The following is a 17,775-nucleotide window of genomic DNA, read 5'->3' on the forward strand; positions in this document are numbered from 1 at the left end:
TGCAGGGCGTTTCTGTATTTAGGATTAAAAAGTTTGAAAACCCCTTTGGCAGAACATAAAGACAAAAACTGGCACATTAACCAGCTGTTGCTTATAAAAACAGACAATAAACAAAACAACTACAAACCTACCTTAATGACAATCTATTTGCATTATAATTATGCAAAAAAATCTGCCCAATTCATTGGCTGTATGACCTATAGCGTGCGTTTCCGGTGAAAGGTGCCACCCAATGGCCGTCCGTCTTTTTCCCCCTGACTCGGCTGCTGTGCTCTCTGACCCCAGTGGCAGCGCGCGTTCATTGCACTCGTTTATCTCGGGCTCCCCCTCTTCCCACGTCGAGGCTGTTCTCTCTCCTGTCTCCCTCCTTCCTCGTCTGTCGCATTTCAGTGAGAGCGCTAGAGGAGAGAGACCCCGGGGGTCGAAGGTTCTGCCCCGCCAGCCGCGACCTCAACCCCTCACGGCTTCCGAAATATCCGATGACCGTCGTCTTTGACAAATCAGCGGACAACCCCCGAGCCGTTTTGGGCCAAAAGAGAAGGTACACTCAAGTCGCTTTTGAAGAGGATAGCTGGGGGAAAATAGCGAGGCACAAAGCGGTAATGGGTTAGAGGTGGCTGGTTGTCATGTTCGAGGGAAACCGTTTAGAACGTTGCCTCGGATACATTCGAACGTTTTTACATCAGCGAGACGGATACATTGTAACGTTTTCGCGGCAATACGTTGCAACATTTTCGCGCCGTCAAGTTTCTTTCACGTTCATAGCTCGGTGTCTGAATAAAGGAATTGTGTATAAAGCGGTGATATTTACTGGGTTTTTACGTGCTCCTGCCTTGCTTTGTGCACAAATGATGCGTTATCAATGGGCTATTTATGCTGTTTGAATGAACGTTTTGGATTTAGCTGCCTCGTAGTAAGCAGAACAGATTTCGCATTATCCGTACAATGAAATATAGACTTTCCTCGTGCAGTCTGACGCCTGTTTAGAAGCTTGGCTTTTGTTGACAGATAATTATGGAGTCAGAGGCTGCCAGCTCACCGCAAGCTGTTGGTCATAAGTGTTATTAATGTGGCCCGTCTGAAGTCGTCCAGGGAGGGTGCGAAAAGTTCAAGTTTATTGCAAAAGGTTAGCCCGCCAGAGACGGTGCGAGGCGGCGCGGCTGAACAAAATAAATGAATGCAGGTAACAATGAGGGAGATTTGTTCTTAAAACAGTCTTGTGTGTGTGTGTGTTTAAATTAACTGCAGAACGTTTTAACACGACTTAAGATTGATAAATATGTATATATACGTTTTTTTGGAACAATGAATCGAGCTTTTCTCTTTGTTATAGGGAGAAGCGTTGAGGTAAAGGTGCATTTGACAGTTGAAAATCAATGTAGCAAGAATAAACGGGAAGAAGAGTATACATTTTCAAACTCAGAAAACATTACGAAGAGTAAGGTTTAATAATAATAATGTACAATTAGTTGGTCATTAACATGAAATATACTCTGACAGGGTGGTTAGTAGTACCCCAATGCAAAAATATTAATTATGACTACGTGTTACTTCTTCTATGGATTGGTTATGCATTATATTTGGCTACAATGTAACTTTTTATTGTTTATTGTCTGCTATTCACGTCTTTTTTTCTCTTTCCTGTTCTTTGTTCTACTGATCATTTTTAGTGACCTTTAATGTTCTAGCCATCTATAAAAGGGTTTATGCTCATAAAATGAACACTGGAGTAGAACTCATACTTGTGTTGGTATGAGGAGTACTTAATCTTGCTTGGTAAAATTAAGATTTACATAATTAGAAGCTGATATACTTTTCAAAGGGATATGGTGAAAATCGTATACAAGGAAAAACAGTTTTTGCACTTGCTTACAAAGCTTTTGAGTTTTCTCACAAAAGTGCATTCCCTGAGAAATTCTACATTAAAATTGAAATTAAATGTATTTTCCTGCCAGCAGATATTATTTAAATCACCAAATTCTCTCTAGGCAACACAAAAATGTGTGAAAAAATACATACTTTTTAACAGTGTGTATATGTATGTATGTGTGTGTGTGTGTATATATATCTACAGTAAATGTATTTTTTATCATAATGGGCTACATAAAAAAAATGTACTGGTAAACTGTTATGTTTTTTTAGGCATTATTATTATTAGCAGATATTAGAGAATTTCTACTAAAAGTGAATAGATTATCTTAAAATCAGATTACTGAATATATTGTTGATACGGTCTCAGTACTGACTCATTTAACTGTACTTGGATTTGCATCATTAACGATTTTCATTTTTGCATGTGGTAACTCAGATCCATGCCTTGGGACTAAAGGATGCTTGCTCACCGAATCTGCACTGCACCGCTGTGACTTGCTCATGCCCCATCCAGAGGTGCCATGGCTCGCAGAATATCCTCCCAGGGGAAGGTCACCATCTCTGTGGATGAGTACAGCTCCAACCCAACCCAGGCCTTCACCCACTACAACATCAACCAAAGTCGCTTCCAGCCCCCTCACGTCCACATGTGAGTGTCTGTGTACAGTGTTCCTGTAACTGAAACATTGATTTAATTGATTGATTGAGGACAGAACAGAATGCTGACAGAGAGGACATCTGGCGGCTTTTGTCTCATCTCGCCCGACAGGTGATACGGAGGCTCCTGCGGCTTCACTTCTGTTGTAATGAATTATATTGACCTTTTTAACTTGATATTGTTGCGATGTTTGCATATTAAGCATTTTAATGAGCTTTTTGAAGGCATAACGGGGTTTAATAATGCTCCCCTGTCTGAGATAATGACACTGTGTAAATCTAGTCCAGTTTCAAACTGGCTATTTATTATTTCCTTTTTTCTTTTTTTTTTAACATTCAGTCTTTTAGGTCATGTACATTCCATAGTCTGGCGTAATTGTCTGGAATAATTTTTGTTATGCTGCATTTATTAAATCAAAACTATAGTAAATCTTTAAAAATATTATTACAGTTTAAAATAACTTTTCAATCTGCTATATATTTTAAACCATTATTTATTCTTGTAATGGCAGCTAAATTTTCAGCAGCAGTTACTTCAGTCCTTAGTCACATGATCCTTCAGAAATCATTCTAATATGCTTAAAAATATGAATTAATCCAAACTTTGGACCAGCAATGTGTGTGTATATATATAATCAATACACCTACATCTTTTTCAGTATATCATAATAGAGATGTTAGCAATAAAACAGTGTAAGGTGTGCCTCATGTTCTTGTACTTATTAACCAGAGCGAGGTCAAAGGTTAGTTGAGTTGATTAGCTCTTTAACAATAGCTCTTTGACCCCAGGGTCAGAGCTCACCTCTGAAGAAACCTGACTATTGACTGATGCTGATGATGGCATAATGAGGCTTGGTGCAGATACTAAAGAATGGACCAACCTGATTAGCTGAGCCTTTGCTGCTTTAATGGTACCATGCAATTAAGGCACATCAGCACAAGCAAAAAGGATCGAACAAGATGCATGTGCTATTGAACTGCTTTTAGCTTAAGTGTGGAGGAAACAGCTGTTTGTCATTAAATTGTGTTATATAACTCAATGCGGTTTACTTTGGGCAACAAATGTGCATTGTACGATTTATCAGTTGTATCAATGCAATGTCTGCCAATAATCCTAGAAAGACTATGACATAATTCAAATAGGAAGCTTGGAAGGGGGTTGTTTCTCTTTCTAATTTTAGTTCACGCAAATTTAGTTGGAACCTGTATGACTTTCTTTTTGCACAATACAAAATATATATTTTTGTCCATAAAATGGAAGTCAATAGAGTGCAAAGTTGTTTTGCATACCAATGACTTTCATTGTATCACATCACTTGCTCACAAATGGATCCACTCCAGTGAATCGGTGCCATCAGGATGAGAGTCTAAACAGTAAAATAATCCACATGACTCCGGTCCATCGATGAACATCTTGAGAAAAGCTGTGCTTGCAGTAGACCTGTAGTTAAGATCATTTAATTTCAAACTGGTTCTCTATCTATAATATTGGTTTCTCCAGTGAAGTAGTTGTCCAACCTGGATCAAAAAAGAAATAAGCACATATTAAGCACCATTTACAAGGATTTTGATGTAAAAGGAATGTACTTTTTTTTTACAGGAGGAGGTGATATTACGGATTATGAAATTTGGACACCGATTTTCATCTCACCAAACATTAATAGTTTAACTGTAGTCATGTTGTGGATTATTGTGCTGATTTTATCAGCTGTTTGGACCCTTCTGATAGCTCCCATTTACTCATTGGTGAGCAAATTATTGCGTAACAATACCTTTCTCAAAATATGTTCTGATAAAGAAAAACAGACTAGGTCTTGGATGGATTGAGGGTTAATACATTTTAACCACATTTTCTTATTTGGGGTAGACTATTTCTTTTACCTAATTCACTAATAATCTTTAAAAAAATATTCCCTCAAAACAAACACGCTCTGTTTTTCCACAGGGTAGAGCCACTTCCCTACGATGCCCCAAAGCCCGTCGGTCATACACGTTTTGTCTGCGTCTCAGACACACACTCAAGGACAGATGGAATCCAGATGCCTTTCGGCGATGTGTTGCTTCACACGGGTGACTTCACTGAACTCGGCCTACCGTCTGAAGTGAAGAAGTTTAATGACTGGTTAGGTAAGCGTGCAAAACCAGTCCTGTTACCTTTGCACTTCCCTTGCTGTCACAACATCAATTTAGTTTTTTGTAAAGAGCCTGCGCTCTTTTAAGTTTTGCGTCAACCGGAAAGATGTTTTCCAGTTCCGAATCTGGTGGCCTATTTTAAGATCGATGCATATCAGTGTTGAATATCTTTTCATTTCAATGCAAAAAACAACATTACATTACTATTGTTACGTAATTTAATAATTTGCACAGCATTACTAGCCAGTAGGAAGGCCTTTGTTATTGCTGGGGGTGGAGAAGGTTCAATTGGAAATTGAAAAATGCCTATCTGTCGGCTTTAATAGGTGCCCTTCCGTCTGGTCTCATTGGCCTCCGCAGCAATTCACTTTGTTGAAATCAAGGTTCTTTAAGGTTAGAGAGGTCAAATATATTGTTAATTGAAGTTACGCTTCCATCTACAATTGACAGCCACAGTCAGCTGTAAGCTGCCTCTGGTCCGTCAAAGCTATTTGAAATATTTTATATTTTTGTTTTATTTTAGATGCTAGGTCACCAAAGAATTGGTCTAAATGTCACTTCTCAACATCTAAACAGTCATATGGCTGTAAAGCACATTTGCTTCCAAAATCTGTCATTCTCATTATCTGTCTCCTCTTACAGGCAGTCTTCCCTACGAGTACAAAGTTGTCATCGCTGGAAATCACGAACTTACCTTCGATAAAGACTTTATGTCAGAACTCGTAAAGCAGGATTACTACCGTTTCCCCTCAGTGTCCAAGCTGAGGACTGAGGACTTTGACGACGTTCAGTCCCTCCTTACAAACTGTGTGTACTTACAGGACTCTGAGGTCACCATTAAAGGATTCAGGATATACGGGACTCCATGGTAGGCATTTCTAAATATTTGCTGTCATCACATTGTTTGTTACTTTCTGTTTGCTACATCTGTCATGCAGAATATTAGTTATTCAACATTTGAATCGGACATCCTCAGCAAAGGCAGGATTAGTTTATATGAAAATCATTCATTGAATTACTCACTTCTTACAATTCAGTCAGTTCCAGATGGATAAAATCTTGAAATCTTGTCTTGCATCCTTTTTTTCTCTAGTAGAATATTCAGTTTCATCCTTAAAATACAAGTAAATTCTAAAGGCAGTTGATTTATTCATATCAATTGTTATTTTTTTATAGTCATTATATTTTTCAATTATGTCATCACTATAGTAGATGGTGGTGGTGTGTGTGTGTGTAATTTTTTAAATTATAAAATTATTATAATATTATTCTTTTTATTTTTACAAATATACATTTATATTTTCACATTATTATATTTGATATAATATATTCAGAAATATATACGTGCATGTTTTTTTTTTTACATAATATACGTTATTTTATTTCAATTAAGAAATAACTTATTAAACTCTTTACATTTATTAGAATTTTTACATTGGTATTTACAAATAGGCTACATATGTTACTAGATGATCCCCGAATAATCTGATTTGATTAGTCATGGTACTTGGTCTGAAAAGATTAGGTGCCACTTCTGTAAAAAGCAAAATTTAAATCCAGCAAGATCCTTTTTGGTGCACCATATTTTTAGAATACATTATTTGGTGCTGTTTTCATATTTGCTTTCATCTTTTTAGGTTAATGTAGAATCAGTAGCTGCAGTTCGTTTTGATTAAGCTCCATAAATCACAATCAGTGCTATGTATATTGTGTATATACAAACCATATGCAACATATGTCAAGTTCATTAGTTAAGTAACAGATGGCCGATTGACCTACATTACTTTTGTATTTGATTTATTGAATCCGAATAAGGTTTATGTGTTTTATATGATTTGCCATGTCTGTCTTATACCTTGAGATAAACTGATTATCTTCAGCCATGGACAGAAAGACCTTTGTAGACCTGGGTTATGTTAGACACCGTTGTACTCACTGCTCCACAGGACAGGAGACGTGTTCTCACTCGCTACAGATAGTGTTACACACACACACACACACACACACACACACACACACACACGAACGTTCACTCTCTCTTTCATTCCATCTCTGCTTCTCTGTTACTCTTTATACACACACACACACACACACACACACACACACACACACACACACACACACACAGCCGTCATCACACATTGGCATCTTTCATAAGAAGACCTCATCGTCTGATAAGCAAACCATTATCTGAGTTAACCCCTCACCCACTGGGCTGCCCCTCTCTCCCACGGGACACCAACAGAGCTGTGTTAGATTTCAGGTGTGAATAGATGCCTAGCAGTGTTTGGCACTGAGAGCATTGTGGCAGCGTGACGTAATGGTCGACAGCTACTAGAAGCAGTTTATCACTATGAGATGACACTGAAGAGTCAGCTGAAAGTTGTTGAAAGTTGCTTAATGTGCTTAATTTTTATAATCATCTTTTCGCCCTCTTGTTCAGCTAAAAAGTGTGTGTAAATTTAATGAGGTTTTGATTCACTACTTCCCTACTCTCATTCTAATGCTAATGAACTCAGATTATACATTTTTTAGAAATATTCGAAATCTCGTATTTGCATAAAACATGCATAAACAGGCAGCATTTTTTGTTATGAATTATTCTTAATATTTCACTACATAGAATGTAGGTAGTACTTTTTATTAACTATATTATCATTGTGTGTATAATGTGTGTGTGTGTGTGTGAATTTTATTTTTAAAGATTAATTACAAATAAGCGATTTGACAGCACTATGCAATATATATTTTGTTTCAATATAATTAGTACTTTTAGTGTTCTGTTTGTAAAAATAATAGGCATATTGTTTTTATTTTATAGTTTGCTTAAATTATTATTATTATTATTATTATTATTATTATTATTATTATTATTATTATTATTATTATTATTATTATTATTATTATTATTTTTAATTGGGATAATTTTTTGTGCCAACTTGCTGATTATTTTAATTTCTGTGTAACAAACATTACACAGAAATTCTATTTGAACTAGCACATTGTGATTTATTCAGCTTCATACACACTGCTATCTCTCTTATCTAGTCTATCTAAAATATCTTAAGGTACTCAAGCCAACCCGAATTAGAATGCTAAGTTTGGTAAGAAGTGGGAAAACCAGACATCTGCGATGGGTGGTCTTGGTGGGGGTGCGCTTTGGTCATAGTTTTCCCAGCCTCTCCTGCAGGAAGTGCTTTTTGTTCCAACACATCCTGGTGCTTTGTTGAGAGCCAGGATCAAAACGTAAGGCCGACCCCAGTGTGCCCCTCCAAGTGCATGCTCGCAGTGGGCCGCTCTGACCCTCCTGACCCCAGGCCTCAGCTATCAAGAAGGTCATTTACGCAGCTTCATTCTTCTTCCCTACAAAGTGCTCAGTCAGGCTTGACTCCCGTCTAGCCCATGGTAGAAGATGAGAATGTTTTATGTACATTTATTTTTCCGCATTCCCTTTCATGTTAGTACTCCCATCAGTACATTGACCTTGACTTGATTACTCTCTACAAACATCCAATATACCAATGTATGCATAACCATAACATCTAATAGAAGTGAGGCTATCTTGCGTAGCTTGGCAACCACTATTCTGATAACGCCACATGTGGTAATCCTGCTTACGATACGCCAGATATCCGCACCGATATGACGCGTATATATTCCAGCTTGCAGCTGTGATTGGTTTGATTAACGTGTAAGCTGGATGTGCTAGACGTTGGTTTGGCTTTTGAAAATCAAAGGCTTTTTAATCCTCTTAGGAAAGGCAGACGTAAGTCATGTGACCCGAGTTCATCTTAGGTAAGTGTTTGCAAGGCCTGGTTATAATACATAGTGGGGGTGTGTCTCTCTTGCTGCCATAGAAACCGTATCGCCGCTTCATTATGATTATGATGTACTTGTGAATGAATGATAAAAAGCCGATAGCGCTAATCATTTTTGTAGTTTAAAGGATGGTTAACCTAAAAATAAAAATTCTGTCGTTTACTCACCCTCAAGTAGTTTCAAACGTGCATGAATTTCTTTGTTCTGCCAAACACAAACAAAAATTTGAGTTCACCGTTGACTTCCATAGAAGAGAAAAAATACTTTGGAAGTCAATGGTGACCTGAAATGGCCTGGTTACAAACTTTCTTCAAAATATCTTCCTTTGTGTTCAGCAGAACAAAGAAATTCATACAGGTTTGGAACTACTTGAGGGTGAGTAAATGATGATAGAATTTACATTTTTGGGTGAACTATTCCTTTAATGTGAGGACCGTTTGTCCCATTACTTTATGCTTATGTCGATTGTCTCCACAATCTTATGAAATGGCTGTACTGTTTGAGGGCAGTACTTTTTCTTCAGTAGGGGTGGGTGATATCCCAGTAGATACAATTAACCAACAAAAAATTGTCAGCCGACAGGGATTCTGGAATATCGTCTCTATCAAGGTTACACACTCTCTGTTATATGGTCATGCGAATGTATTGTTTGCAGGCATTTTTAACAGTGTGGTTTTAAAACAAGTGACTTGTTGGCTTGTCAGCAGTGAAAGATAACTAATTTTACTCTCAGAAAGGCGCCTTTTATTTTTGCTGCTCTATGGGCTTTAAATGGTTAAACTGGCATTTTGACAAATACAAGTGTATGTAAGTACCCTCATGAACACAGTAATTTAGATCTTAAGTGAAAGCAAACAGCTGAGAAAGAAAACATGGAGACATGGTGCTGGATCTGAGCATCTCTTAAAATGACAGCAGACTAATATTCCTGTTGTCTGTCATTCATATCAAACAACTAAAGAGAAGAAATCTCTCTGCTCTTGACTAAATCACTTTTGTAACTTACATAAGAAAAAATAGCTATATATTTAATTCTTAAAATATATATATAATTTCTTTTGTAGTTTTTTTTCCTTTTCTTTTCCTTATAATCGTGACTGTTTATTGGTCTAAAAAGGGTAATGCTATTAATTAATCATTATATTATTTGCATAATATTTATTCAATTACTTATTTTTCCCTTCTTGGTCAGTAGAGGTAAAAAATATAATTCTCAGAGGGCTAAAAAAGATTTGTTGTGTGTGATGTAAAGTGTTTGAAAACTATCAGACCTTTATTATTAAAACTGAACTTATACTCAGTTTAGATGTGAAAAATAAATGATGCAGTTTTTTTTTATTTAACAGCACAGAAACCAATGCCAGGTACATTTTACAAATGGCTGTGTTGATTGCTTTGCTCTAAACAGTTAATGCATCATTATTGCTTTTCTGTGTAAAATGACTAACTTTCTAGACGATTTCATTCTCGATGGGAAGGATGAGAGATATATAAACATTTAGTGAAACAGTAAATCATGTAATGCAGAGATTTTAGTAAACGTATACGTACGCAGGCTTGTTATATCATCTTGACAGCTTAATGTGCTTGAACTGTACGTCCAGTAATGTTGATGCTAATGAATATTAATGCACTCATCTGAATTGACTGAATTAAGGTGTTGACAAGTATCCATAACAGTCTGATGCTTCTCATCTCTCCTCTGATTTCACATTCATCTGTCCACAATGTGATGGTTTTCCCACCGATCCCATGGCCTTAGCATCGCTCTTGCAGTTGAGTCACATGCTTCTTGTTATTTAGCTTCCCCCGTGTTTCAGTTTTTATTGCGTTCGTCATTGACCTTGATGGAAAAATCGCAGAAGTCGCATACTGTGTGTAAATGTAATTACACCGTCCATCCGGTCCTCTCCGCTATCAACAGAAGCCTCTATAGAAGCAACAATTTTCTCCGGCTCCTGCCGACAGGCTACCTGCTCACGTCACTGATTTGTAAGCTGACCCCTGGCCCGAAGGTGCCGTCATTTGTCAGTGGTAATTAACAGCTGACATCTCCTCCACTGGGCCTGATGGCTGGCGGTGGTTGCAGTACCAGGCAGGGTGGACTGAGAAATCGAGGGGGGGTGGAGGGCATAGTGAGGGCACAATAAAAAAGAGAGCAATGGACTGAATAGAAAAGGGGTCAGATGCTGTTGGTAAGCAGGCTGCACAAATGTAGAAGTCAGGATTTTTTTTTCTTTTTGGTTTAATTTACATTGAAAAATGTTTGATTTTTGCACCATTTTATAAGGAATATTGAACTGATATGGATGTGCTCTGCGTGGTACCTTCACAAAATCACACTAGACAGGAAATCCCAACAATATCTAATTTCCCCTCTACTCTAATTTCTCTTTTTGTCCCATGTCCAGCTCTGCTTTTTCTCTCCTGACTGTTGATAACCTTCTCCAACGTCACTTTCACAATCATACATCTTTCCCTGGTCCCCCTCTCTTTTGCTGTCCTGCTGTCAGGGGCAGATAAATATTTCAGTAATCCTTTTTGCATGTGATGTGTTTGAAGGACTGGCAAGGCCTGTGCATTAGAGTAACACACTGATTCCAAAGTAAGCACTCGGAGTGTGTGTTTGTGTGTTTCTGAGGCTCAACCGGCTGCTCCTGTGTGCCACTGTGTCTGTGTGTGTGTCCAGGTCACAGAGAGTTCATCAAAACAAAGTGCTGACGCAGCCAAAACAAACACACATGCAGACAGGCATATACACTTGTGTCTCTGTACTTAACAGAGTTTCTTGTCAGTGAAAGTTTTTTCTTTTTTTTTTTTTTTTTTTTTTTTTTTTTTTTAAATGTACGTTGTTAAACCTTTTTTGTTTAGTTTTTTTTCTTAAAAAGAAATGGACTTAAGAAAATATTAATATAGAAAATTAAAATTTTTATTATTAATAGTGTTAATTATACTTAAAAACCACAGAAAATTTTAGTAAAATAATTAATTTAATTAATTGATCTTACAATTTGTCATAAAGGGTAAAACCAGAGGTTTATTTTGAAGTAATTATTAGCTGTACTTTATTTAACTTATAGCTTAGCTAACAAATAATAAATGGATGTTAAATAATGGTATTGAGATATTTATATTGAGAACAATGAGACTGTGAAGTGATACGAGATGCATGAACCTGACAGTGTTTGAAATCGTTCATTATGGACAAATGTATAAATTTAAATTTAAATTGGCCAATAAGAATCAAGTATTCCATGCTCCATGTAATAATACATTTCCATTACAGTGCATGGTTTTTATGTTTTGTCTGTGACCCATATTTTTATGTGCGGGACAGGAAGTAATGACACCTGACTCGGGCGCTGACGTTTATGTGCGAGTTAAAACAGACCAGCCTGTGTATGTTTGCAGGAAAGCTAACAGGGTTTGAGAGATTGTACCCAAGAGTACCAGCCTGGCGCACAATGTTCGAAAGTAACCATTCGCCTTTATTTGCCTTTCCATCAATCATCCGTGGACAAGCCCGGCTATCCAACATACACATACACTGAGACCTAGGCAGCCATTTCCTGTGTTCAGGCTCTATTTCATCCACTATCAGCTCCATTCTTTCAAATCTATGAAGAAGTGCTAATGGATAGACAAATGGTAGGCCATCTTTGAGACCAGCCTGTGATGGTGGACACTAAAGTCCAAAAATCGATTGCTCTTTAGTTTGGTTATCGAAAGAGGATGGCAGTAAAGTGACCGTTTATATCTGAATATTTGCTTGTATCTTTGTCTTAAACACACAAGAAGTATTACCTGGTTTCAATCAATGTTAGCCATGTAAATACAGGACTAGTCCTCTAATAATTTGTAAATTGAATCACTGTTGTGATTGGAAGCTAAAACTGTGAGCTAAAATGAAATAAAATAAGACGCTTAACAGAGAAAAAAAAAAAATTGGAAATCGACAGAAATCAGTTTAAATTGAAAGTATTGAAATGTCACATCTGGTTCGGAAACATGCATGGAGAATAGCTGTCTTATTTGACAGACCTTGTTCTTTTGCAAGGTCTAACTGGGTCTCCAAGTTTAATTGGCAGTTATTTTAAAGCGACAGTCTCCATGCTTTTCCATTTTTTTTCTTTTCCTCTAAAACCTTTTTCATTCTCTCTGTAATTGGTTTTCAATACTTCGCTCCAGGGCTGTCTTTCTATTGTTATTCCTAGGTGGTACAAATGACTGGGCCCTAGTCCCTTGTCTATTTCAACATAATTCAGTGAATGAGAAAGAAGATCCAGGCCTCAGGTCTCAGAGAACATGTTATGAAAACCCTTTCCCCCTCTAGTCTTAACCTTCTGTTTCTCAGAGGCTCTGACTTTGTCAAGAGCTCATTGTAAAATGACCTCCGGACAGCTGGGCATGTGAGCTCATACATATGTATGTCTGCGAGTACGGTAGAATCAAGCTCTTTAAGACTCATTAATGCGATTAGATGTTACAACTAAGCTATTTAGTATTTGTAATCTCAACCCTTTATAATGCTTCTTTTATTTCAAGCTGTTTTTATATTCATTAGATTCATCAGTCAGGTCACATCATAACATGATTCACACAAATAGTGCTAAGATAAATTCAAATTAGTTTGTAAGTCAAGTTCTTGTTCAAAATGCTGCCTTTTTGCACTGTCTGCAGATTACCGTAATAATTGTAATAGGCTAACTGTTTTTGTTGCAACTGACTTGATGGGAGTTAAACATTCCCTAATGCTTTAATATGTGCTGAATGCTGCTTAAAAATTTCATAGTTATGAAAGTATACTTTAAAGGGGTTAGTTCACTTAAAAATTAAGATTGTATAATGAATTACTAAACCCATAAACCAAAAACCATTAAAAAAGTTAATATATTTTTGTTGTTATATTGTTAAAATAGTCCATGTGGTTCAATTGTAATGTTGTGAAGCAATGAGAAATACTTTTTGAGCACAAAGAAAGCTTTATTTATTACTTTATTCAACAATTTCTACCCCAACATTTCTTGAACATGGTGGTTGCTCTGCCGTCTATGAAGGGTCAGAAGAATTTGGGATTTCATCAAAAAAATCTTAAATTGTGTTCCAAAGAGGAATGAAACTTTTGGAATGACGAGGGTGATTTAATTTCCATTTTAATTTAAGCAGTTGTAAGCATGCATACTCAGAGATTTCAGTGTATGAATGACTTTAAGAAATAATTATAATTCACCAGAAACTATGATATTTCAGTATGCCCTAAATGTATGATAAAATTTAGGACAAATTGCACAAAAAAGTATTTGAATGAAATTTCAATTTCCCAATATTTGGTACACGATTGCTCATTTAGAGTAGTCCAGATTCATTAACATGAAAACATATATAATATAATATAATATAATATAATATAATACAATCATTACAGTCATTACGATTGAACCAAATCATATAAAAGTTTGGTTCATTCAGGAATGAAACACAATCATGTTGCTAGAGTTTTGTAGTCAAATACAATTTTGTAAATTGTATTTTTAAGAGTTTTAAGTTTCATGATTCAAGCCCCAGAGGTTACGTTGCATCCAAACCTTTCACTGAAGCTATGCTGAAAAATGGGCCATTCAGAAACCGTTATATGTCACATACATAAGCACATTAACATAGGCACTTTCATTTTAGCGTTTGTTTCAAGCTGTGTTGAAATCCTGCACCGTAGTGCAGCTTCTAAAATGCTGTTGAGCAGTTGCAGACGTTGCTCTCCGCAGTGCTTCCAACTCTCATTTGTCTGCACTGCCTCCATCCATCACCCAGCTCTGCTTATCAGCATGGGGTCAGTTCCTGCCCTCTCTACCAAGGCCTACATTTAGCCCTGGCCTTGCGCAGCCTTGTCTAGCTGGGGCCAGACACTTGGCCCTTATCAGACGGGGTCTGAGAGTGGTAAATAAAGGTCTGGCCCGGGTTACCACAGGCTGTCAGCAGGCCCGTCCCAGAGGGGAAATAAAACTCTTATTAACATGCTTCTGCTCATTGGTGCTGACAGCTTGATCAATCTGCCTCCTCTGCAGATGACCTCTGCGAACCGCCGGATGCCCTGATGGAGGCTGAAATGAATAGCTCGAGTTGTACCATGGCCTCAAATCTGATACTGCAATACTCTAAGGCATTTTTAGGCTTTTTTTTTTTTTTTAAATGCAGCCTTACCTTAACTTTGAAAATCGTTTTTGATTATACTGTCAACTTTAGCGTATGTGTGTGAGAACAGCATGCAGGCATGTGTATGACGATTTCGACATTTATGAAGTGTGTAAAATGCATCTGTCTGCTCCCACAGGACCCCGTGGTTTAATGGATGGGGCTTTAACTTACCTCGTGGCCAGTCTCTCCTCGATAAGTGGAACCAGATCCCTGAAGATGTAGATATTCTTATGACACATGGGCCTCCTCTGGGTAAGCACTGAAATGTGGATGTAAATGTAGATGTAGAGCGTGTATACGTCAGTTTGTGTCTGCAGATGGACTGTTGTGTCTTAAAGTCATCATAAATGTGGTAATACGCCACTAAGGATGTGATGTTGGACTTTGTCCAGGGTTCAGAGATTGGGTCCCTAAAGAACTTCAGAGAGTTGGCTGCGTGGAACTACTCAACACAGTACAAAAGAGGGTCCGACCCAAACTCCATGCATATGGGGGAATCCATGAAGGTAATAACTTGCATATATTTGGGAAAAAAACAAATTATTCAAATTTCAATATAAAATGTATACACACATACAGTATATATTTTGAAAATGTTTCATATACATATATTTTTTTACATTACTTATACATGTATGAAATATATAAACAACATATTTTTCTTCAATACATACTTTTATGCGTTCGTATTACATAATAAATATACATCAATATAAACATACACACATTATCTCCAGGAGGTCTCCAGGAACGTGATTGTGAATCACTGTAATATAACATTTTGGATACATATAATGTTTAGAAAATGTTTAGGTACTAAAAATAAAAATAGTATAATTTTTTTTTTAAACTGTAATATATTTAAAACAATATTTATGAGGATAAAATCTAAATATTTAAGCATTTTTTGCATTTATATTGTATATACAATAAAAGTATAAAAATGTTTTGTTCCTCATTCTCAGGGTATGGTATAATGACAGATGGCTATACAACATTTATCAACTCCTCCACATGTACAGTCAGCTTCCAGCCTACCAACCCACCCATCATATTTGATCTCCCCAACCCAGGAAACTCCTGAGACTCATTAAACCCCACCCCTTTTTCTACGTAACTCTTCCTTACTTAAAAGTAATAGTCTTTTTGTACTGCTTGTATTTAAAAATGCATGGAAATGAAATATTTTTTAACGTCGGATTGAAGCGACACCATTTGAATGACTATTGTAGGCAAAGAATAAGTTGTGAATTCATATTTGTAATTTGTTTGCATCAGTTGCCTTCTGTTTTTCCTTTTTTATTGGTCAGGATCTTAAAAAGTGCATTATAAAGGTACTCCTAAAAGCGTCAGCAATACTTGACCGTGTCGGGTTTAATATTAAATGTGCTTTGTAAATTTAATATAAAGTTATTTAAAGTTCCGAACTCTTTTTTGTGTGGTGTATTCAATTTTAAGGGCGTACTTCACCCCGTCAAAGGGTCAAATGGGTCTGATATTTATTACTCCAATTAGACTTTGCTCTTTTCTCATCAAGAAGACACATCTTTATCTACAGACCATTAAACGCCACGAGAAAAGCATTTTTCCTTTCAACATGAATAAGAGTGGCACAGTTTATCAAAAGACGGAAGCGAGAGTGTGTTGTGAATTGAACGTCACATTATTGCTAGACTGCTTTTGTCTTACAATTACGGTTAAGAGGCTGAATATGCAGATTCTTCAGATCATAAAGATGCATGGTCTGATTTTGCGTTTAGCACGTATTAAAAGGGGAAGAGAGCTTTCAATACAATCAGGTCTCAGGAGATACACAGAGATAAAACCTCTCTAAAAATTCAACCACGATGGTTTATCCTAGATTTGCAGTGTCTTCGTATTCTATTGGTTTTAAAACTGGAATGACATTACGACACTAAGCCATTTCGTTTCTCCTCATCTCCATTTTTAGTTTAGTCGTAATGATGTGCATTGTGTATTTCACCGTGGATCTGCAATCTCGTGAGCACAAAAAAAAAAAAAAAACGTTTTTCTGTGATTTCTGCTATTGTAAATGCCTTCTTTATGTTTTGTGACTTTTTTATCCATTGTGACATTTAGCCAAGTTTATATGCAAATAAAACTGCAAGATTTTTATCTAATGTCTCTCATTAATCTTTTTCGCCTTGCGAGTCAGTATAAAAAAATTTGTACACCGTTATGTCTCTCCGAACCTGACTTGGTTTCTTCAGTGGCATATCAAATAATAAAAAATAGTCCTAAAGCAATAATACTAAAATATCGCTTTACTGCGCGTGCTTACAATACACTTTCATTGCCTAGATTTCATTTTTGGGCGAACTGTGCCTTTAAAAGCTTTATTTCTTTCCCGCACAGTAAATAACGATGCATTTCCACATGTTTAGTGACGGTTTTGATTGATTAATGAAGTCCATTAATTACCCCACATCTGTCAGACTTGAAAAAGAATAGATGGCTCTGACGGGGATGGCCATAACCTCGTGTTGTCCTGTCAGATGCTATTGATCGTGGAAATTTGTCAGCGCGGCCTTGGCGTGCTCGTCTGATGGATGTCACAGGCTGATGCTAACTCTGACCCCACGTGCCCCCGCTGATAGCGGCGCCAAAGATGTTCAATCAGCCGGTGCTTCACAGTGTCAACCGACGCTAAACGCTAAAAAGAAGATGCAGAACGGCTCGCTTTTTCAGCAGCGTGACATCAGGCTCTCAAGGTCGGGCTTAATACATGAGATCAGACGCGACGCTTGGTTTCACATACCCTTCCCCCAAGCAAAAACGTTTATATCTTCAAAGTGTCCTGGAATTTTGGGGAGAGCGCTGCTTCCTGTTCCTTCTATTAGCTTTATACACTCATGGCCTGCTCTCTTTTGTGGAAGCCGTACAGTAAAATTATAGAACATTCCCATTAGGGATAGATTTTTCCATTAATAGACAGAAAGGACACGCATTATAATACATATATAATGGATTCATTCCGGGAAGTATATCATTTGTGCTTAATATACATTGCTTGGAAACACTCAAATGTGACAATATTCACTATTGTCTATAATAGTGCTTATACGGTACCAGGTCCCAAAA

At 37.0% G+C, this 17,775-nt stretch overlaps 1 protein-coding gene across 1 annotated transcript; it reads left to right on the forward strand.

The window, feature by feature from the left end:
* Positions 1-280: 280 nt before the first annotated feature.
* Positions 281-16,809, forward strand: mpped2 (metallophosphoesterase domain containing 2b). Its single transcript, XM_043227251.1, has 7 exons — positions 281-541; positions 2,309-2,521; positions 4,475-4,656; positions 5,305-5,530; positions 14,810-14,925; positions 15,066-15,179; positions 15,639-16,809. The coding sequence occupies exons 2-7, from the start codon at positions 2,394-2,396 to the stop codon at positions 15,755-15,757; spliced, it is 885 nt and encodes a 294-aa protein (XP_043083186.1). The 5' UTR covers positions 281-541; positions 2,309-2,393; the 3' UTR covers positions 15,758-16,809.
* The last annotated feature ends 966 nt before the right edge of the window (positions 16,810-17,775 follow it).

This window comes from Puntigrus tetrazona, chromosome 25, assembly GCF_018831695.1.
Source record: "Puntigrus tetrazona isolate hp1 chromosome 25, ASM1883169v1, whole genome shotgun sequence".
Lineage (NCBI taxonomy): Eukaryota > Metazoa > Chordata > Actinopteri > Cypriniformes > Cyprinidae > Puntigrus > Puntigrus tetrazona.